At 55.3% G+C, this 18,430-nt stretch overlaps 8 protein-coding genes across 8 annotated transcripts; 6 read left to right on the forward strand and 2 right to left on the reverse strand.

The window, feature by feature from the left end:
* Nucleotides 1-114: 114 nt before the first annotated feature.
* Nucleotides 115-1,185, reverse strand: PUNSTDRAFT_132665 (uncharacterized protein; the record flags this gene model as incomplete). Its single annotated transcript, XM_007382028.1, has 6 exons — nucleotides 115-249; nucleotides 303-414; nucleotides 478-741; nucleotides 796-898; nucleotides 952-1,018; nucleotides 1,057-1,185. The coding sequence occupies 6 exons, from the start codon at nucleotides 1,183-1,185 to the stop codon at nucleotides 115-117; spliced, it is 810 nt and encodes a 269-aa protein (XP_007382090.1).
* A 95-nt stretch (nucleotides 1,186-1,280) lies between these two features.
* On the forward strand, nucleotides 1,281-2,487 carry PUNSTDRAFT_119507 (proteasome-domain-containing protein). Its single transcript, XM_007382029.1, has 6 exons — nucleotides 1,281-1,383; nucleotides 1,447-1,524; nucleotides 1,580-1,701; nucleotides 1,764-1,945; nucleotides 1,994-2,083; nucleotides 2,138-2,487. Exons 1-6 carry the CDS (start codon nucleotides 1,330-1,332, stop codon nucleotides 2,332-2,334), a joined length of 723 nt encoding a protein of 240 aa, XP_007382091.1. The 5' UTR covers nucleotides 1,281-1,329; the 3' UTR covers nucleotides 2,335-2,487.
* Nucleotides 2,488-3,173: 686 nt separating this feature from the next.
* On the forward strand, nucleotides 3,174-5,161 carry PUNSTDRAFT_142559 (uncharacterized protein; the record flags this gene model as incomplete). The annotated part of the gene is made up of 10 exons (XM_007382030.1): nucleotides 3,174-3,252; nucleotides 3,318-3,343; nucleotides 3,404-3,606; nucleotides 3,671-3,998; nucleotides 4,053-4,106; nucleotides 4,166-4,788; nucleotides 4,844-4,874; nucleotides 4,930-4,995; nucleotides 5,047-5,082; nucleotides 5,139-5,161. The coding sequence occupies exons 1-10, from the start codon at nucleotides 3,200-3,202 to the stop codon at nucleotides 5,159-5,161; spliced, it is 1,443 nt and encodes a 480-aa protein (XP_007382092.1). The 5' UTR covers nucleotides 3,174-3,199.
* Nucleotides 5,162-5,565: 404 nt separating this feature from the next.
* Nucleotides 5,566-7,640, forward strand: PUNSTDRAFT_51197 (uncharacterized protein). The gene is made up of 13 exons (XM_007382031.1): nucleotides 5,566-5,649; nucleotides 5,711-5,736; nucleotides 5,788-5,861; nucleotides 5,910-6,032; nucleotides 6,080-6,425; nucleotides 6,477-6,530; nucleotides 6,583-6,884; nucleotides 6,949-7,011; nucleotides 7,067-7,114; nucleotides 7,173-7,196; nucleotides 7,249-7,276; nucleotides 7,329-7,430; nucleotides 7,489-7,640. Exons 1-13 carry the CDS (start codon nucleotides 5,603-5,605, stop codon nucleotides 7,512-7,514), a joined length of 1,263 nt encoding a protein of 420 aa, XP_007382093.1. The 5' UTR covers nucleotides 5,566-5,602; the 3' UTR covers nucleotides 7,515-7,640.
* Nucleotides 7,641-7,714: 74 nt separating this feature from the next.
* PUNSTDRAFT_142561 (E set domain-containing protein) lies at nucleotides 7,715-8,906 on the forward strand. The gene is made up of 8 exons (XM_007382032.1): nucleotides 7,715-7,776; nucleotides 7,829-7,868; nucleotides 7,931-8,061; nucleotides 8,119-8,255; nucleotides 8,312-8,351; nucleotides 8,406-8,448; nucleotides 8,504-8,665; nucleotides 8,718-8,906. Exons 1-8 carry the CDS (start codon nucleotides 7,768-7,770, stop codon nucleotides 8,753-8,755), a joined length of 600 nt encoding a protein of 199 aa, XP_007382094.1. The 5' UTR covers nucleotides 7,715-7,767; the 3' UTR covers nucleotides 8,756-8,906.
* A 96-nt stretch (nucleotides 8,907-9,002) lies between these two features.
* On the forward strand, nucleotides 9,003-10,514 carry PUNSTDRAFT_100203 (4-hydroxybenzoate polyprenyl transferase; the record flags this gene model as incomplete). Its single annotated transcript, XM_007382033.1, has 6 exons — nucleotides 9,003-9,294; nucleotides 9,386-9,538; nucleotides 9,588-9,705; nucleotides 9,761-9,846; nucleotides 9,897-10,030; nucleotides 10,089-10,514. The coding sequence occupies 6 exons, from the start codon at nucleotides 9,003-9,005 to the stop codon at nucleotides 10,410-10,412; spliced, it is 1,107 nt and encodes a 368-aa protein (XP_007382095.1). The 3' UTR covers nucleotides 10,413-10,514.
* A 55-nt stretch (nucleotides 10,515-10,569) lies between these two features.
* PUNSTDRAFT_125363 (uncharacterized protein) lies at nucleotides 10,570-12,968 on the reverse strand. Its single transcript, XM_007382034.1, has 6 exons — nucleotides 12,585-12,968; nucleotides 12,414-12,531; nucleotides 11,726-12,345; nucleotides 11,435-11,670; nucleotides 10,945-11,383; nucleotides 10,570-10,893 (listed from the first exon to the last, which is right to left on the reverse strand). Exons 1-6 carry the CDS (start codon nucleotides 12,937-12,939, stop codon nucleotides 10,760-10,762), a joined length of 1,902 nt encoding a protein of 633 aa, XP_007382096.1. The 5' UTR covers nucleotides 12,940-12,968; the 3' UTR covers nucleotides 10,570-10,759.
* Nucleotides 12,969-14,028: 1,060 nt separating this feature from the next.
* PUNSTDRAFT_100209 (MFS pantothenate transporter) lies at nucleotides 14,029-18,043 on the forward strand (the record flags this gene model as incomplete). The annotated part of the gene is made up of 17 exons (XM_007382035.1): nucleotides 14,029-14,115; nucleotides 14,167-14,179; nucleotides 14,302-14,381; nucleotides 14,464-14,512; nucleotides 14,607-14,685; nucleotides 14,788-14,815; nucleotides 14,889-14,962; nucleotides 15,030-15,098; nucleotides 15,148-15,180; nucleotides 15,233-15,274; nucleotides 15,333-15,435; nucleotides 15,513-15,629; nucleotides 15,691-15,784; nucleotides 15,838-16,023; nucleotides 16,077-16,119; nucleotides 16,176-16,238; nucleotides 16,299-18,043. 17 exons carry the CDS (start codon nucleotides 14,029-14,031, stop codon nucleotides 16,585-16,587), a joined length of 1,449 nt encoding a protein of 482 aa, XP_007382097.1. The 3' UTR covers nucleotides 16,588-18,043.
* Nucleotides 18,044-18,430: the final 387 nt, after the last annotated feature.

Raw genomic sequence — 18,430 nt, forward strand, 5'->3', positions numbered from 1 at the left:
TCCCTCACACCATCTGTATACCTCTACGTCTTGTTGTGCGATGCACATGCAATCGATATGTTCGCCTATGAACGGCAGGGGGAAAATAAAGAGACAAAATTACAGACGCCCTGATCATACAATCTGCTCGAGCTCGCGCGCGTACGCCAAAGACTGCGCGATCAGCTTCTCCTTCGGCAACTCGACTTTTTCCTCGCCTTTGCGGGCGAATGTGATCGTCTCATCCACCAGGTTGATTTGCCACCCGCGCTAGTACGCAAGAGTGAGTATAAATATGCTAATACGTGCAGTTACGGACGGACCTCTCTGGCGAAGTTCTGCAGCTCCGATTGGGTGGGGAAGAAGAGCAGCGTCGCGGCGTCTTTCAGCGGCAGACTGTCGTACGCCGCCTCCTCGCAGCTCGCGATCTCATTTCTACCAAACACGGACTTCAGGGTTATGACCAGTTTTTTTTCATGTATGCACGACGTCTCTCACCGTATGGTGCCCATAAGGCTGTCAACAAAGAAGGCGTACTCCTCCGCGGGCGCCTCCTCGCGCGCGTTCCAGACCTTGGCGTAGCTGCCCTCCATCATCCAGCGCTCGAGGTCGACGGCGTGCCGGATGTACGGGTTCTCGTGCAGCGACGCAGGGAGCGACTCGAGCGCAGCGTGGAAAGCGGCGATCCGGTTCTGAGTCAGGAGGCGGGTGAGTTGCAGCCCGCGGATGGGATGTTCGCGCGGCGAGGGCGGGAGGACGGTGCTGTAATGACATCGGTTGGAAACGAAATCGGGTTTGTCAGACGAGGACACGCACGCGTAGTCGTTGTAAAAAGTCTGAAGCTGGGAGAAGTAGCGGTCGAAGGAGGGGACGTCGTGGGACCGTATGCTCCAGAAGGCGCCGATCTCGAGGATGGTGCCTGTAGGTCGGCGTCAGCGAAGTAGGCGGGCCTGAGCGTCCGCTGCGACTCACGGGCGACGACGAGGTCATCTAGGTTATCGCTTCGTGGCGGATATAGACCGTTCTCAATCATGCCGATCTAGCGTCGTTACATCCGTTAGTTGCACCATAACACACCGTTACTTCAATGAGCGTATAGACCTTGAGTTTCGTCAAAAGTTCACCGCATCGCTTCAGGTCGCATGGGCGCTTTCCAAACGACTGCTGGAGGTCCCTGTATAGCACTCCTAGTTGCTGGACGGCCATGGATGCGATGTAATACGCAGGTGAGGAGAAGCGGAACGCAGGAGGAACGCGTGCATGGGACCATTACGCGTCCGGGAGACGCGTCAGCCACCGTCACGTACCTCTTCCTCCTACGATAACACACATAGAAATCTACTAGGCGACATGGACCACGACGTTGGAATCAAGCAGCTCAAGTCGGGAGAGGTCAACCTCGGTGTACGTTGCTTGGCTGCCACGGTGAAGGGTTTAGAGTTGCTAATGTTCGGGCTCGTGAACTAGACCTCGATCATGGCCGTCCAATTCAAGGATGGAGTGGTCATCGGCGCCGACAGTCGAACGACAACGGGCAGCTATATTGCATGTGCTATCACTCTCGAGGCCTTGTACTGCAAATCTGACACGACGACCGCAGGCCAACCGAGTTACGGACAAGCTCACCTGCGTGGATGAACGAATCTATTGCTGTCGGTCAGGATCCGCTGCGGACACGCAGGCGGTGGCCGACATTGTGCACTACTACCTCCAGATGTACACGTATGTCTATAGTTTTTTCCCTGACTCGTACCCATTCGCAGCTGCTGATGAGCCCATGCCAGCCAATCCATGGGCCCGCCCTCCGTACACACCGCAGCCGCCCTCTTCCAACGGTTATGTTACGAGAACAAGGATGCACTCAGTGCTGGTATCATTGTCGCCGGCTGGGACGAGGAGGTGGGACCCAGTGTATACAACATTCCGCTAGGTGGCGGCCTGTTCCGGCAACCGTGGGCGATCGGCGGTAAGCAACGGTATTCCCTCCAATTGATGCATGCTGACAGCATCTTAGGCTCCGGCTCGACATACGTATACGGTTACTGCGACGCAACGTTCCAGGAAGGCTGGGGCAAAGACCAGACGGTTGACTTCGTCAAGAACAGTACGCGCTTCTCTTCCATCTTCGCGCGCTTGACGCTCATAGAGCTTTCTGCAGCACTGTCGCTCGCCATGGCGCGCGACGGCTCCTCTGGCGGCGTGATCCGCATGTGCGTCATCACCAAGGACGGCGCTGAGCGGTTGTTTGTGCCGGGCGACCAATTGCCCAAGTTTTGGGAGGGCCGGGAGGTGCTCAGCATGCCTGGAAAAGCGGCCACCGCGGCGACGGCGGCACCCATGGCTGTCGAATCGTAATCGGATGTGTTCTTGTAATTCTATCGCACCCGTCGCCGCGTTTTCATCTATCCCTAAATCGCGAAGGCTTCTGGCTCCGCGGGCGGGCCCTTGGGGTTGCGTGATATGTCAGACTTTGGCGCACGACGGCATTGTTACGAGAGCACGGCGACCTGGTGTAGAACCATCTCTGTAGCGTCTGCCGTCAGTAGATCCTAGAGCGTCCAAGCTATAGACTTCGCGGGGAAAGAGCGGGGTGACGCATGTGGCGTGCGAGACTCGGGGCAGTCACGAAATCAAAGGTCACAAATCTGAAGGTCATCCCCGGGCCAAGCTCTTTTGTCGCGGCCATGCATCAGTTATCCCCGGTCCAAACTCTTTTGTCGCGGCCATGCATCAACGCATACCACACTGCTCTGACTCGAATGCGGAAAGTGCTGTAACCGATAAACTTGTGCCTTCCCGACATTGTTTTCTACGTTGTTGTCCCCACCGTCTTGGCAACCGGCAAGCCAACTCCTCACGCGAGGCAGCATCAGTACCACCAAGTTTCCTCTTCATGCACGGGTGCGGCACCGTGTCTAAGGATTGATATTGGGCTGCACTTGCACAACTCTTGCATACACCCTGAACCCTTTCACGGTTTACAAAAATCGTGGGACACGAAAGGGAGTCCAAGTATAGCTTTGCCTCGCGATGGCATGCTGTCCTGCATGACTCTGACCGAGTCGCGCCTTTCATCAGTTGGGGTGGCCCCCACGCCTTGTCCCCATTCCAGGAGGTTCCAGGGCGGTATATAAGCAAACAAAGCGCCAGCGTGGCTCGTGGTTCAACCGCTTTCCTGTTTCTCTTGGGCACTCACTGCACCGCAACTACCTTACGCGTTATGTCTATCATAGTCGATGGCGGCGATTCTGTCGCTTTCGCACAGCAACTCATGTGAGATATCTGTTCCTGAGACACGTGGAATGGCGCTGAATACCAGGCATCCGACCATCCGATAGCGAGAACCATCTTCGTGGATTAACTGGTAAGCTCGGGCATTATCCCCGGCTACGTGATTCGGTACTGACATGCGGGGTCCGGCCAGATGAAGTCTCACGATTGATCACGGGAAAGAATACAGAGTATCATCGACGAATTACGGAATTACAAGCCGATTTAGACGTCTATAAAAGATGCTACATTGATTCTAAAACAGTGGAACAAAATGCCAAAGGAGAATTGAACACTCTCGCGCTCCAGTGGGAATCAGAGAAGAAGGTGCTGGAAGCCCAAATTATCGAGTTGAAGGTGAGTCCCATTCAATTCGCGTCCCGGCATATTGTCGTCGAGAACTCATAGGATGATTCGCAAGGGGTCAGCCCGTCGCGTCATCTGTTTGATAGACGGCGACGGCACGATCTTCGCCCAGGAGTTCCTCGCTGAGGGGCACGCCGGTGGCATAAACGCCGCGAAGAAGTTGATGAAAGACGTTCGCGAGTACCTTGCCCCCGATAACGACGTGGACGTTTGGGCATACATTTTCTACAACCACTCGGGCTTAGCCTACGCGCTCGCGCGCGGCGGTTATGCGGAGAGATCCTTGTTCGACGATTTCGTGACGGGCTTTAATCGAGCAGACGAACGTTTTCTGATGATTGATGTTGGAGGCGGCAAGGAGCTAGCGGACGCACGGTTGCGAGGTCAGGACTCATCTCCGTTTGTTTCCTGCCCGCGTCGCTGATAGCACGCTCCAGTTTATTTGAACGACCACATTAAATCCCCCCAGACAAAGACGATCTTCTTCGGAGGTGATCGTCGTCCCTTCGCTTCGTCTTCTGACACTCATGTTAGCTCCTCGGATGCACAGGTTGTCATGATAATGGGTACTACTCCACCCTTAGCTCGCTCATCACCCAAGGTTACGGCGAGAGGATCGTTCTGCTCCCAGGTTATACGGAAATCGCTGCGGAAATTAAGAAACTCCCACTTCGCTCGCTCAAGACCGAGAACCTTTTCATGGCCGAGAAGATCCCCGACGCCAATGCGCCACGGCCTCACATTTCGCCATCGAACTCGCCGCCGGCGGTTGCCTCGCCACTGTCTCTTCGCAAAACGTCCGCATCGAGTCCGCGTGCACCCCCGGGCCTCTCCAATGTGGTCACGCCGATGGGCTCTACCTCTGCCATCCCCTTCACCTACAAGGCCGTGGCGGCACGTTCCGAGAACGTAACGGGATCGCCCCCGACGGGAGATGCTCACAGCAATAGCGACGAATCCGAAGACGGCTTCACGGTCGCCCACACGTGGCGCCGCCCTGCGATTAAGGCCCAGAAGCCCCGCCGGATCGATCCTAACGTTCCACTCTGGAAGCACACCCCACCTCCGTGCACCATGTTCTATTTGATTGAATGCAAGCTGGGAGGATCATGCAAGTACGGCCATGACTACCAACTGACATCCGATGACATGGATCTGCTCCGGACTGCTGCGGTACGCTCTCGAATGGTGCTTTCGAATGGGGTTTCTCACCGACATATACCTTCAGCGATCCAATCCCTGCATGTCTATCAATAGTGGTGAGTATCTTCGCGGCTTCACGCCTCTCGTACTGATCGCCATTGCATTTCACAGGGGCAGCATGCCCTCACGGCGATGCGTGCATCTATGGTCACAAATGCCCTCAGGGCAGACACTGCCGTACGTGATCTGCGACCTCGTGCTGGTCTTATCACTTATTCCGCATCACAGAATACAAGCAGCAGGGAAACTGTAAATTCACCGGTAGTGAGTCACGGCCCCTGGCGCGGACTCCACGCCCACGTTGCTGATATATGTTGCAGAAAACATGCATTCGGAAGCCTGAATATGACCCTGTCTGTTGTGACATGCTATGCTGTAAATCCCATTGTCTGCTATGTGAGCCCTTGAAGTGTATGCGAGCGGCGGCAGGATGCCGAGAGGGAGCTCTGCTCAGCTGATCGAGGGCGGGAAGTTGCCGTCGGACTGAACAATACTCGAAAAGCGTGGACGGCGCTGCTCCCAAGGTCCGTACGTGTGGTAACTATTCTGGCCACTCGCGTGACCGAAAGAAGCTGTGACCGGCTTCTCTGCATTTGGGGATCTGCTTTGTTTGTTCTGGGCTCGAGGATGCTCCCGAAGAGTTGGTCTGTTTGGTTCTCGCTTTGGCCGCTCGTGGAAGCTGTTGCAGGCAACATCGTGGCACCGGCGGTTATAAGGCCTTTACGTGAGTCGCTGTCCCCGCCGTCCCCTCCGTGCAGCTCACTCGAACATCGTTCGGTCCACTATGGCTGCGCCCTCTGCGGGCGATACAAGCGTCACCCGGCAATTGTGGTGCGGTTACAGTGTCCTTTGCGACGCGCCAGGCACGGCTGAACTATTCTTTCTGAACCAGGGATGAAACCCTGACACGTTTATTGAGTCGGTGGTGTCAGGGACGCGGACACGCGATCAGCGCTGACAACCCTTCAGATCTATCTGACTCCACGCTCCAGCGCAATGCTGAGCTAGAGGCACGGGTAGCCCATTTAGAGCTCGAGCTCTCGGTAAGTGACGATGCATTATCCTCGAGATGTATGCGAGCGAAGAGGCAGGTATGGAAGCAGGCACACTCCGCTGCGCTCGACACCGCAGAGCGCGAGAGCACCGCGCATAATGCTGCGGTGACCGCCCTCAATCGGCAAATGGCTTCCCTACAGGCCGCCCAGGCCGCCAACGTGAGTAATCGAATTTCCTGAAATGCAGGGGTCTTACCGGTGTTTAGAATATCAATCCTCTCATATTATGCGTCATCGATAGTTTCGACGGTTACTTCTTTAATTCTTCTCTACTCGTTCAGGGCTACCAAGGTGGTCGCCTTGCTGGCCAGCAGATCGCTAGATATGTGGCGGAATATCTCCCCAGCGAGGAGGTTAAGGTCCTCGGCCGGGCGAGCTTCTGGGTCACCGTCTACTATAACAAAAGCGGATTGCTCGAACTAGTCAATGACCGGCAGTTATGCACGGCCGAGCAGCTCGAGTCTTTCCTACTCGGATTTACGCAAGCATCTCCTCGCTTCACGCTCATTGACGTTGGTCCTGCCAAGGATGTGGCTTTTGCAAAAATCAAAGGTATGTATCGTTTGATTTGTGACTTGATCCTGCTTGCTCATTTCGCGGTAGACTACCTTCGTACATTCTCTGCTCTTCCACAGACTCTCCGCGTCTTCTTTGGCGGTATGTGCATGCACACGAATACCGATGTGCCGCCTAACCGCCACATCATCAGGGGCCTACGACATGACCCATATGGCCATTTTGTCGGAACTCCAGAATGAGAGCCTGCTAGGCAAAATCAGGCTACTTCAATGCATGGACGGCACGCCCCTCGACATCAACAAATTCGGTCTGCCCCGGGTGCAATTTGGGGGTCTGCTGGTATCACACAAGTCGCCGAAGACACCACCTCCGATTTCGCTCCCAATTATGACAGCACGGGGAACCGTTACAGTCGGCGGTCTTGTCAGCCCTCAGTCGCCTCCGCGTGCTACCCTGCAGACGTCCGGCCCCCGTTTGATAGACCCAAGCAAGGTGGTCCATGTCGCGCCCGCTCCTTTGTCGTAATACATGTATTCATCCTTCGCATTCGTGTCAGCCTCTACACCGGCAAGAGCCGCCTCCATGCAACGAGTACTACCTCATGACATGCAACAAAGGGGCAAGCGATATCCTGAGCACAAAGCGCTGGCATCTGATCATTTCTTTCCCGATAGACGGCATGCAAGTACTCGCATGAATATCTATTGACACCCGACCAACTGGTACGCGGGTTCAGAAGGTTACTCACATCGATTAAGGGGTGCTTATGATATTCGCCAGGCGACCCTCGCAGCTAACGCCAAGGTAAGCCGTGCCCACATATAAGGGCATACGCTAGTCGCTCATTTTTCAATAGAAAGCGCCGTGCAACGCCATCAAAAGAGGCATGCTCCGTCAGGGTCTCAACGACCATTACACTCACGCAGTCCTTCACAGGCTTAGAATGCCCCGCGGGTGACCAGTGCTGCTGGGGTCATGTCTGCCCTAACGGAATCCGCTGCTTCCATCTGTCGAAGGGGAAGTGCTGGTTCAAAGGCGGTATGTGCCAACCAAACGGTTGAGATCCGAGGAGAGCTCATTAGTATGTGTACCACAGAGGGCATGCACCCACCCGATCTCTGACCTGGTTTTCGCCGTCAGTCGCATGCTGTGGGTTTGTCGCATTATCGTATTCAAACTTCGCCGAGACCCTGCGGAGGGGGGTGTACTCCTATATTAATGTATACATTGAATGAATTTGCTATACCGTGGAAGTTGCCGAGGAGGACGCGTGAGATAGCGATCATGATCGATCTCTTGCAATGCAGGGGGGCCGTCACCATCCCGACCGTCTTGACACAGCAGCTGTTAAACCCGTTCTCTACTAGGATCTATCATGGCCGATGTGAGGACGACAGGACGCCCCCTATGAAGGAGATACTAATATTCGCGTCCAGCACGATGACCACGAGGATCTCAAGCCCACCGCGACCCCGGGTGCGTAGAAGTCGAGGGTTTCATCTCGAGCCGCGTGTTCTCATCACCGCGGTCGAACGCAGGCTACAAGCCCACGGCTGCTAAGTCGGTCGACGAGTATGCCAAACTCGATGCAGAGGATGAGAGCTTGGCGCGGTGGAAGGCCAGCCTCGGCATCGTCCCTGGTGTAGCCGCTGCCGGCTCTGGACCTAAGGTGGATCATCTTCGTCTTTGCGGTCCGATGCATTCACCTGACCAGCCATGATTCGAGGTCACCCTCTTGGCCATGGAGCTGAAATCATCAACGCTGCCCGCGGGCAAAGTCCTGAAGATGGATCTCACCGACAAGACTGCGGCGGCCCAGTCGAAGGACCACCCTTTCACCATCAAAGAGGGCATCGAATATAAGTGCGTGCACCAGAGAGCTATGGATGCAGTGGTCTCGCTCACATGCCCTTGTCCAGTGTGAGGATACAGTTCAAGGTTAACCACTCGATCATCTCTGTAAGTGCTGCGATTTGATTTCCATTTCCTCCCAGCCTGATCCCTGCATCGAAGGGCGTTCGATACATCCAAGTTGTGAAGCGAGCTGGAATCAAAGGTAAGCATTAGGCAACGACATGACGTTGTCAACGACTTACCTGACACGATCCCAGTGGATAAGTCGGAATATATGCTCGGGTCGTACGGCCCTCACCCGCAAGGTGAAGCATCCACCAAAGACTTCGACACCGAAGAGTCGCCGTCCGGCATGCTGGCACGAGGCACCTACAGTGTCCGGAGCCGAGTCGTTGACGATGACGGCGAGATCTACGCCGGTCAGTCTATGCGATGACATTGGAACTTCTGATATTGATTTAGCATACGCAGATTGGGAATGGTATTTCAAGCTTGCCAAGGACTGGTAAATCGCCCTTCAGGTCTGACGGCTGCTCGTCGACATTGCTTATTGGCGCCTCGTCGCTCGCATAATGGTTTCTGGTCTTCACCCGACGGATCTCTGGCGCTTCCTGTCATTTATATACTCGTTGCAATCAAATGTACAATTCGTGGAACGAAGTCGGATTATCGTATGATGTCGATATCCCTTTATAACGTGGTGGACTTGCGCGAGACGCGCCGAGGTAAAATGCGCGCCACAAACGCGAAGGAGCAATGCTGTTCCTGAGCTTGACCAGAGCTGCTCCTTCGCGAGTGCTCTTCCGACGGCTGCAAAACCCGCAATGTATTGCGTGTCGCTTTCAGTCTAGACATGCTGCTATCAGAATACGCGCAGGGGCGCGTCGACCAGTCCTTGGCTTGCAGCCGTTCCGTCCTGTCTCGTCTGCACCATCACCGGCACCACCACATACATGGGTTGAACGGCTGCCTCGGTCATGGAGGCCATATCTATACCTCACTCGTATAGATAAGCCTATTGGTACCTTGTTACTGTTCTATCCGTGTGGTGAGTCCTATCATGCTAGCACCGTCCGTACCTTGTTCAATGAATGATGTTTTTCGCCCAAATCTACCACTGGTGGTACCGTCAACCATAGCATGGTCTATCACAATGGCATCCTACGCATTGGAGACGCCGTTCACTACCCCCCTGGGGTATATTAGTCTGTTCGGGCTGGGTGCTCTCATCATGCGAGGGGCGGGGTGCACCATCAACGATTTATGGGACCGGAACTTGGATCGTGCAGTCGGTGAGTAGCTGGTACCTTACACCAGAGGATTGTGCTAACGGAAGGACAGACAGAACGCGCACTCGGCCGCTGGCCAGGGGTGACATCACGCCTACCCAAGCTATTGCATTCCTAAGTGTGCAGTTGAGCGCCGGGCTCGGCGTGCTTACGCAGCTGAACTGGTATAGGTATGATCAATGCGCTTTGTAGTTACTAGTATGTTGAAACCAATATCTGCTGTAGCATCCTCCTAGGTGCCTCCTCGTTGTCCGTCGTGACCATATATCCCTTTATGAAACGAGTCACGCACTGGCCGCAGGCTGTCCTTGGTAGGGATTCCTTCCCTTACTGTACCAACCTAACTTATATGGACTGGCAGGTCTTGCGTTCAATTGGGGAGCGCTTCTCGGTTGGTCGGCCGTGGCCGGTGCAGTGAATTGGAGCGTATGCTTACCCCTCTATGCGGGAGGCGTCGCGTGGACACTCGTCTACGATAGTATCTACGCCCACCAGGTACATCCAGCAAACTTCGCGTTGTGGGGTCGTTCGTCATAAACATGCTGTTTGTTAGGACAAGTTCGACGACGTGCATGCTGGGATCAAATCTACCGCTCTTCTTTTTGGCGAGCAGACGCGTCCGATTCTAGCGGGGCTGTCGACGACTTCTATCTCGCTCATATCCTACGCCGGGTACCTCAACGGGCAGTCAGCGCCCTTCTTCCTAGGCGTGGGCATGGCTGCAGCTCAACTAGCTCGCGTCCTCTTCAAAACGGACTTCAACGATCGACCGAGCTGCTGGAAAGGCTTCGTCGGCTGCGGATGGTCCGGGTTCTGGATTTGGATGGGGGCGCTTGCGGATTACGGTTTCTTCCTAAGCGGCATCTCCTTGTGGTAGTATGTATGTCGTCGATGCGGCAGCTCGTCGTCAATGCTTTCCCTGTGGTAGTATAACGTCGATGCTTTCCTTGCGGTAGTATAACGCAATCAATCGAGTTTCCATAAACGAGCTAGTATTATCACTATCGTAAGCACAGGGGCCTATTGCTCGATTACAGGTATAGGATGGGCATTAGTGGGTCATCGAAGAAGATCATAGCGAATATGGTAAGTAATACATTGCGTGAATAAAAGTTATGCGTGGGGGACCAGCGATGCAACACAAACAACAGAATGGATGGGGGTAGCGCTATCAAAAGGATACAGGTGGATGATGGGAGGTAAACCCGGGAACTCGTCCCAGGATTAGAGTGGACTGCGGAAAGACGGCGCGGGATGTGTGCGGGACTGGAGCCATGCCTTGAAAAGCACAACGGCCAGAGTCCAACAGAAGCCGAGACATGTGAGAGCGACAGTGACGTTGAGGAACATCATAACATCTACACATGAATGTCAGAAGGAAAAATGATCGAGGAACGTGTTTTGCTCACCATCACGGCCACGCCTCATAGCTGCCAGAGTGATCTCTTCAGTGGATGAAATAAACGCGAGGCCACCGCAGGCAAGGAAGAAACTGCCGAGCGCCTCCGTTGGCGGACGCGAAGGCAGGATGGAACGCGGGGGGCCAAGCCACATGAAGAAATATGTGAGGCATCGCAACACGCTGAATCCGAGGAGGAGATTGCCCCATAGGGAGTGGATCTGCACCTGGAAGAGGTACGTCTGGGCGTGCGCAGCCATGGCAGCGCCGGTCACACCGATGACGAGGGCCGGGAAAGGGTTGAACGAGGCGCGGTAGCTAGCAGGTTCTTCGATGGCTTGCCCCGGAGACAATTCGTCTGAAACAATGCTCGAGCCAGACGCAAGCCAACGACGAATCGTCTTGGACTCGATACCCATCCCAACCAGACCAGCGAACCAAAACATGACCTATAAGCCATGAGCATGGTAATGGAGCAGTATGTAGCAAACAAGGCTTACTGCGATACCGATATGCTGGATTTGTTTTGTGGTGTAGGGGTCGCCAGGATGCGCACCGAAACGCTCCATCCAGGTATTCGTGGCACCGTACAGGAAGATGACAAAACACTCGGTGAACTCAGCAGTAGGGTAGCGATCGCCATGAGGAGCTCGGTTCCAAGCCCAACCCATGGATGAGAATGCTCCCAAGAACCGAGCGAAGGACGCCAGACCGTAGCACCAGAAGATGCTTCCCTCTGACGGATGAACATGTCAGATAAGAACCACTGGTATGCTCGACGATGAACGCACTGATGATATGAGCCAAGCATCCATTCAGATAGTTTTGTCTGCAGCCGCCAGTGTAGACCACGATGCCTTCGGTGACCTGCGCCCATGCGGCGAAGACAAGCACACGCTCCATCGTTGCGAAGATACCGTTGCCGATGCGGAGCACGAGCGAGGTTCTCGGCCGGGGCCTTGAGAAGTGAGTCCGCACCGGAGTCGTCGGATCTCTCAATGTTTCTTCAGAATGGCGGGACCGGTCGGACGAGCCCGAATTCTGGCGGTGAACGGTTGGGCGGTTGCCGTTGACCCACTCCGAGGTAGGATTGTGGTTATCGTGGACATCGTCGACGTTGAAGACGGTTTCCAGTTCGCCTAGCTTGTGGAGTTGGTGCTCCTCCAACTCCTCCGGATCCTCCTCCAGTACAAGACCGGCGTATTCTGCGGAGGAGCCCAGGCCATGTTCATCTTGGTTGAGAAAGACGATGCGCCAGAATGACTTGAAGGAGAACGTGCCGGGGTTCGCACGGACGGAGCGCAGGTAATTAAATAGTCGGACAAAGAATGCGAGCGCATCGATGACCGACAACACGGCGGCGACCAGGAGGACGGCGAATCCGTGCGAAGAGTGCACCTGACCTTCGTACCTGGGGGATCGACGCGTAGATCAGTAGGACGGCTCGGAGGCTTCGATACGTCATCCCGTGGAACGTACATATTCGGTGTCATTTTGCGGTACAGCGCGCTACACGAAACACCCAAGACTACAAAACCCCAGAACAGCCCGATGGAGACTCCGTGCCACGCGTGCTTCACGCTCCGAAGCGCAATTCCTGTGGCGATCGACTTAGTACGGCATCCGGAAGAGGGCGAGGGCAAATCGTACCCGCAGGCAAAGCGCCAAAGAACGCAAGACTCATGAAAAGAGCATGTGCGGCCATCAGCCCAGGATATCGGGGCTCATCTCCGGGTTCGTCAATGTCTATCGTCCAATATGAGGGCGGCGTAGGCGCGTGTCCCTGCAAGATCTGGGTCTCATCCAGCTCCGTAAGGGGAGCACCGTGGTGATGTCCATGTTCGTCTCGTTTTGTTAGATCGTGAAGTCCTAATACGGCCAGATCGGCGGCTCCCGCGGACACATCACGCAGGATGGGCTGCGATGCGGGTGCAGCCGAAGGGAGGGCAGCGACAAGAGACGCGGAGAGGGTCAGGAGGCCCAATACAAACCACCGTGTATGCATGGCGTGCCGCGAGTGAGGGGGAGGAGGGGGACGGAGCCGTACATGCCGCCGAGATTTTATAAACCGAGTCTCGACACAGTCGGCGTTGATCGCTCTGCAGATTTCTGAGTCTGACTAACTTCCGAGCCATGGCGGATGATGAACCAGGTCACGTAATAGGGGATGCCCTTCGGCGGCATCTGCTATGACGTCTTCCCATGCTACTTCCGGGCGCAGCGGACAGATCCGCGGGCGCAGGCTCTTCCCTTCCGGTTCATATCCTTTCGTAGTCCATAGCCGCTCGATGCGGCCGCTTCCGCCCGTTAAACTCACTGCGACATAACGAACCTCTGCTACGCAACTGCTGGTCTATGCCGATGTTCGGTGTTAGACGTGGGCGTTACCCGTTTCATCCCGATGAAGGCTTGGACGGATCTCTTCGGCACCTCTGAGTCATCGCGGATGAGTGAAACCGGCGAAAGTCTTGGAACATTCGAACAAGCGCGAAGTGGGTATCCTGCCCACTGCCCAGGGTCGCAATATTCACACTATCACACGCCTTGGCTTTGGCAGTTCGGCGACAAGATCGCTCTCACTGCCGGCCGAGATAATAGCCCCGAAAGGATGGTCCGCGCATCGATGTCGGCGCACAAACCCAGGCCAGCGGCCGCGCACCGGCCGCATCGGCGCAAAAATCCGGGAGCAATGAAATTCAGAAACTTCCCAGCCAAAATGGCCGCTTGGCACGTTATTATTGTTCGACGACGTTTATTCTTAGGGGACACGCCTTCTCCTCAAGCTCTCCTGCGAATCGGTCTTTCAGAAGGACATCGAAGTCTTCATGATTTATCGATTCACGACGATTTGTGAGACTGTGGGATATTGTAGGGTGGCATGTCCATAGAGGTGCAGCGTAAAATCGTACCATATCCGTGGTGCGGACCCGCACTTGTATTCGCCGCTTCTCTTTCTTCGAAGTGGGGCTCGACGGCTGTGTCATCTTTGTGTTATCTGGTGTTATCTGGACAAACACCCAAGGTTGGCTCCTACATACAGTCTGCCCACAATCACGGTTCCATGAGGATGACCTGGGGCACCGCTCGACGCATCATGTGGGGAGAGGTTCCAGCCACGAGTGCTGAACGACGGCTGTTGCTGAAGATCGATTGGTTCATCCTATCGTACTGCTGCTTGATGGTGGGTCATTCAATCTGCAATCCTGCGAATACTGATGCGGAAATGATGCAGTACTTCACGAATTGTGAGTATGGCTCTCGGAAATGGGTCGGATCGTGGGTCGAGGGGGCCGACGTTTCGGCATCGTTACTGCTCAACTGCTATTGCTAGCAACAAATGGACCACGCAACTGACTGACCTGGCCAGATCTGGACAGGTCGAACGTGTCCAATGCCTACGTATCTGGCATGCGAGAAGATCTCAAAATGTTCGGCACGGAGCTCAATGTGCGTATCGCATCATGGTTTCCATGTAATCGGACGGCAGCTCCGTCATATGCTCGAATGATACTGACTTGTCGAACCGCAGGACATCACCACAGTGTTCACATGCGGCTACATCGTGGGCATGATCCCCAGTGAGCTTCGTTCTCCAAGGCTGTGCTTGAGCGCTCGATGGCGACGCCGGAGCGTGAAGTACCCGTGCTAATTGTGGCCTCTGGAATGATGCAGATAACTTGATGTTACAAGTTGTGCCACCGCGCATCTGGTTCCCCGCGATGCAGATTGTGTGGGGAGTTCTCACTTTCTGGTACGTTGGGTTTTGCTACTCGACGGACTGCGATGCCACCTCGGCCGAGTCCCCGTAGCTGTTGTTATCAAATACAGCCCATTGACCCCTCCGTCTGAATAGCACTAGCGCGGTCACGACTGTGCAACAGGTTAGTCTAGTTCCTCCCCACTTGTCCGGCGCGAACGAGGCTCGCTCATGCAATGCGCTCGCTTCCACCCCAGCTTGAAGCCATTCGGTTCTTCCAGGGCGTTGCCGAATCCTCCACCTTCGTCGGCACGCATTACGTACTGGGCTCGTGGGTCACAAGCGTGCTGCCTTAATCGCCGTGCCGAAGGCTAATGTTTAGTTGCCGGCTTCTAAAGATGGTTTAAGCCTTCCGAATTAGGCAAGCGGTCCGGCGTCTTCACCAGCTCAGGGCTCGCGGGAACGCTGTGAGCTCTCTCATGTCGCGGGAGGCGTGCTATTGACTTGAGCTCCTAGATTCTCCGGCCTGCTACAAGCGGCGGTGTATCGGCGAGTAATCTTGGTGCTGTCCCGTAAGAGTCCTGCTGACTCGCGCACGCAGCAACCTGAATGGGGTCGCGGGGCGCGCGGGCTGGCGGTGGTTGTACGTCAGATGGTCTTGCTAAACCTCCATATCACCCTAAGAAGCCGCTGAACACCAGATTCATTATCGACGGTATCATCACCCTGCCCATTGCGCTCTACGGCTTCCTAGTTTTCCCCGATACCCCGACAACCACGACAGCATTTTACCTTACGCAGGAGGTGGCACCATTCTCTTTGTTTCGCGAACACGCAACTCGTCGTCGGTCGACTCGCCGCTGACCGCAGCTTGCTGACAGGAGCGCGCCCTTGCTATTGACCGGCTCCGGGGCGTCGACAAGGATCAGCATCATCTATCATGGTCCCTCCTGCGCAGGGTCCTGGGAAGATGGAGGTGGTATGCATGCAGTCTGCTGGTGCGCCATGAGTTACATTACATATGCCTGGACTCCTCATCGGTTTTGGGATTATGTCAAGTTCGCAATTTCCGGGGAGACGGAGAGCATCGGGTCCAATAACTTGATGGGTCAATACCTGCGGGCTGTTGGTGGGTACACGGTTGAGAAGATTGGTGTGTGCTGGTCTTTCGAAGTATGCACGGCGAATACTTAACGCGTTTTCTAGACAACTATCCGTCCGGCGTAACCGCCGTTGGGATCGTCTCTACCCTGGTCTGTGCTATCTGGACCGACAGCACGCGCAGCCGTGCTCGGTGGCCTGTTCTGGTCTACATGTCGGTTGCGTGTATTATTTCCGCAATCTGCATCCTCGTCTGGAGCAGCCCTACCGGATTGAAATTCTTTGCGTACTGTGGGTTGCTGAATAAATCACAATTAATGATTGTTGACTGAATCCCATATTAGATCTTTCTGGCGCGTCGTATGCAGGCCAGGCAACGACGTTCGCGTGAGTGATATCATATATATTCTCTGGTGAACACGCATTCAAGAACGTGACCATAGTTGGGCGAATCAGATTTGCGCTGATGACGCCCAAGAGCGAGCGGTCGTACTCGCTTCCATGAAGTGCGTGTCTGTCATATAACCCATGGATCATACCCAGCCAGGTTGTTGATCTCCGGATAGCATGTGGAATAACGTGATAAATGCCTGGTGGCAACGCGTCTTCTACGCGGCGACGGATGCCCCCCGCTTCAGGAAAGGAATGATCGCGATGATCGCGGTCAGCGCAGCGACGCTGCTCATAACATGGCTGGTTTGGTACCTAGAACGCCGTGAAACGAGGATAGGCCCCAGCAGGAGCTTAGAGGCTGCCGAAACCGAGATAGATCCGCCACCGGACCAGGAGAAAAGATTCCTCAAAATCGGATCGGCCGTTCTAAAAGAGAGTGGATTGAAGGCGCTGGATGGATGATGATAGGCATCAATCCTGATGCGAAATATGGATGTCTTGCGTATGATAAGCTCTATAGTACACTATATTATACAGTTGCAATTCTCTCTAGCGTCAAGCTGAGTGCACAGCAGAATCAGCGTGCATGAACACAAAGAACGTAACGAGCGAATGTTGACGGTACTAGAGATCGAAGCCTCGATTAACTTGCTACATGCGAATTGTCAATGGTCCTAGTTATACATACTCCGGAGCTTGAGAAGCGATAGTTCAGCTCGCATTGCGTTCGCGCGATGGCGGGGTATGTCATATGAGGTGGGTAACGTTTACGGGAGCAAGGATCGGTTGAGGTACACCGTGAGGAGGTGCAGCCACTTCACTCGTTCGCGACCTTGAGCGTCTTGTTCTCGGTGCTGACCCTGGACGCGTACTCATCCTTGCCGAACGTCTCAGGCAGCGGGCTCGGCATTGGGAGAGCAGGCATGGATGGGTCCAATTCTCTGGCGTGCGCGCTCTGCCGACGACCCACGCGGCCTCCCGGAGAGAGAGGCTCGCGCTCCGTGGGCGAGCTGTTGCCCATGTTCGCGTTGATGAGCGAGGTGCGCTGCACGGCGCTGCCGGCGGCAGGGGTGTCAAGGTTCTGCGGGCTGGGTGAGGACGGGAAGGCCAAGGTACGCGGGCTGCTGCCGGCGCCGAGATGCGAAGGCGGGTTAGGCGTCGCAGTAATGACGTTTAGCTGCGGCAGGAGCGCCCTTTGAGGGGGTTGGGGGTACGGGTTCTGGATGGGAGGGGACTTCATCGGGACGGGTGGCGCGTAATTCTGATACAGGTTCGGATACTGGGTACCGGGAGCGGGAGCCCACTGGGGATTGATCCCAGGCTGGTAGAAGCCTTGGTTGGGCGGAGGGGCAGGATAATCTTGCTTGTACTGATCCATTTTCCTCTGGACTCCGTGATCGACCAAGGTCGAGCCAGGGCCGTACCCCGTGGCGACGCTCTCCTCGCTGCCGTACTTCTCAATGGAGCCGCGAGCCTTCTCCGCGTTGTCCTGTTCATAGTACGCATCCCGTCCAGCTCCTACGGACGTGTTTCCAGCGCTCATACGCGTCGGAGAAGATGAGCCACCATGTGCGTTGACGTCCGGCCACACGATAGCTTCGTCGTGCAACCGCTTCTGCCTCAGTCTCCGCAAAACGAACGCCAGGACGGACACAGCGATACAGAGCGCGATCAGACCGACCAGGGTGAGCACAGTAGCGGCCAAAGGTGTATTCTGGAGAAAGGTCTTGTGGCTAGGGACTGGGACTGCAGTTGAAGAAGCGGTTCCCGAGGTGACCGCGTTCACGAAAGACGTGACGGTGTAGACCTGACCGTCGGATGTCGTGGCGAAGGTCGAAGTTGCCTGCACTGAGGTGGGGGGTGGCGTCGTCTGAGCTTCGGAAGAGGACGAGGAAGTGGTGGAAACCGCGGACGAGCCAGTGGCGGAGGTTCCACTCGACGTTGAGGACGGGCTGACGTCTCATCAGCAACGGTGGAGAAAGCCAGATTCACCAACTCACGTCAAAGACGAGGAAACCAGAGAAATCGTCGAACTCGACAACTGGGACGTCAGCGTTACGCTGGACACCGAGTCCGTGCTTTGCGGCGACAGGGCGCTCGTGATACCGCCAACAACAGAGCTCAAGCCGAGAGGATCGCTGTTGATGCTGATGATAGTCCCGGGGTTGCCGAAGAGACCCCCATCGGAAGTAGTGGATGCCGTTGCGCTAGCGCCTCCATTGCCGCTGAGGGATCATGAGCGTCGGTAGCGCGTAGAACGGCACTCGGAGACTTACAAGACGTCGCTCAAAACTAGTAAACACGC

Source organism: Punctularia strigosozonata (genome assembly GCF_000264995.1).
Source record: "Punctularia strigosozonata HHB-11173 SS5 unplaced genomic scaffold PUNSTscaffold_4, whole genome shotgun sequence".
NCBI classification, from domain to species: domain Eukaryota; kingdom Fungi; phylum Basidiomycota; class Agaricomycetes; order Corticiales; family Punctulariaceae; genus Punctularia; species Punctularia strigosozonata.

Excerpts from the sequence above, each read along its gene's own strand:
- PUNSTDRAFT_119507 (XM_007382029.1), top strand. The coding sequence starts at position 1,330 with ATGGACCACGACGTTGGAATCAAGCAGCTCAAGTCGGGAGAGGTCAAC. Across the intron at positions 1,702-1,763 it reads TACTACCTCCAGATGTACAC|CCAATCCATGGGCCCGCCCT; the intron begins GTATGTCTATAG and ends AGCCCATGCCAG. Across the intron at positions 1,946-1,993 it reads GCAACCGTGGGCGATCGGCG|GCTCCGGCTCGACATACGTA; the intron begins GTAAGCAACGGT and ends ACAGCATCTTAG.
- PUNSTDRAFT_51197 (XM_007382031.1), top strand. The coding sequence starts at position 5,603 with ATGGCTGCGCCCTCTGCGGGCGATACAAGCGTCACCCGGCAATTGTG. Across the intron at positions 5,862-5,909 it reads ATTTAGAGCTCGAGCTCTCG|GTATGGAAGCAGGCACACTC; the intron begins GTAAGTGACGAT and ends GCGAAGAGGCAG. Across the intron at positions 7,277-7,328 it reads GTGCAACGCCATCAAAAGAG|GCTTAGAATGCCCCGCGGGT; the intron begins GCATGCTCCGTC and ends AGTCCTTCACAG.
- PUNSTDRAFT_142561 (XM_007382032.1), top strand. Across the intron at positions 8,449-8,503 it reads GAAGCGAGCTGGAATCAAAG|TGGATAAGTCGGAATATATG; the intron begins GTAAGCATTAGG and ends ACACGATCCCAG. Across the intron at positions 8,666-8,717 it reads TGACGGCGAGATCTACGCCG|ATTGGGAATGGTATTTCAAG; the intron begins GTCAGTCTATGC and ends TAGCATACGCAG.
- PUNSTDRAFT_125363 (XM_007382034.1), bottom strand. The coding sequence starts at position 12,939 with ATGCATACACGGTGGTTTGTATTGGGCCTCCTGACCCTCTCCGCGTCT. Across the intron at positions 12,346-12,413 it reads CGCAAAATGACACCGAATAT|GTACGAAGGTCAGGTGCACT; the intron begins GTACGTTCCACG and ends TCGATCCCCCAG. Across the intron at positions 11,384-11,434 it reads TCCAGCATATCGGTATCGCA|GTCATGTTTTGGTTCGCTGG; the intron begins GTAAGCCTTGTT and ends CATGGCTTATAG.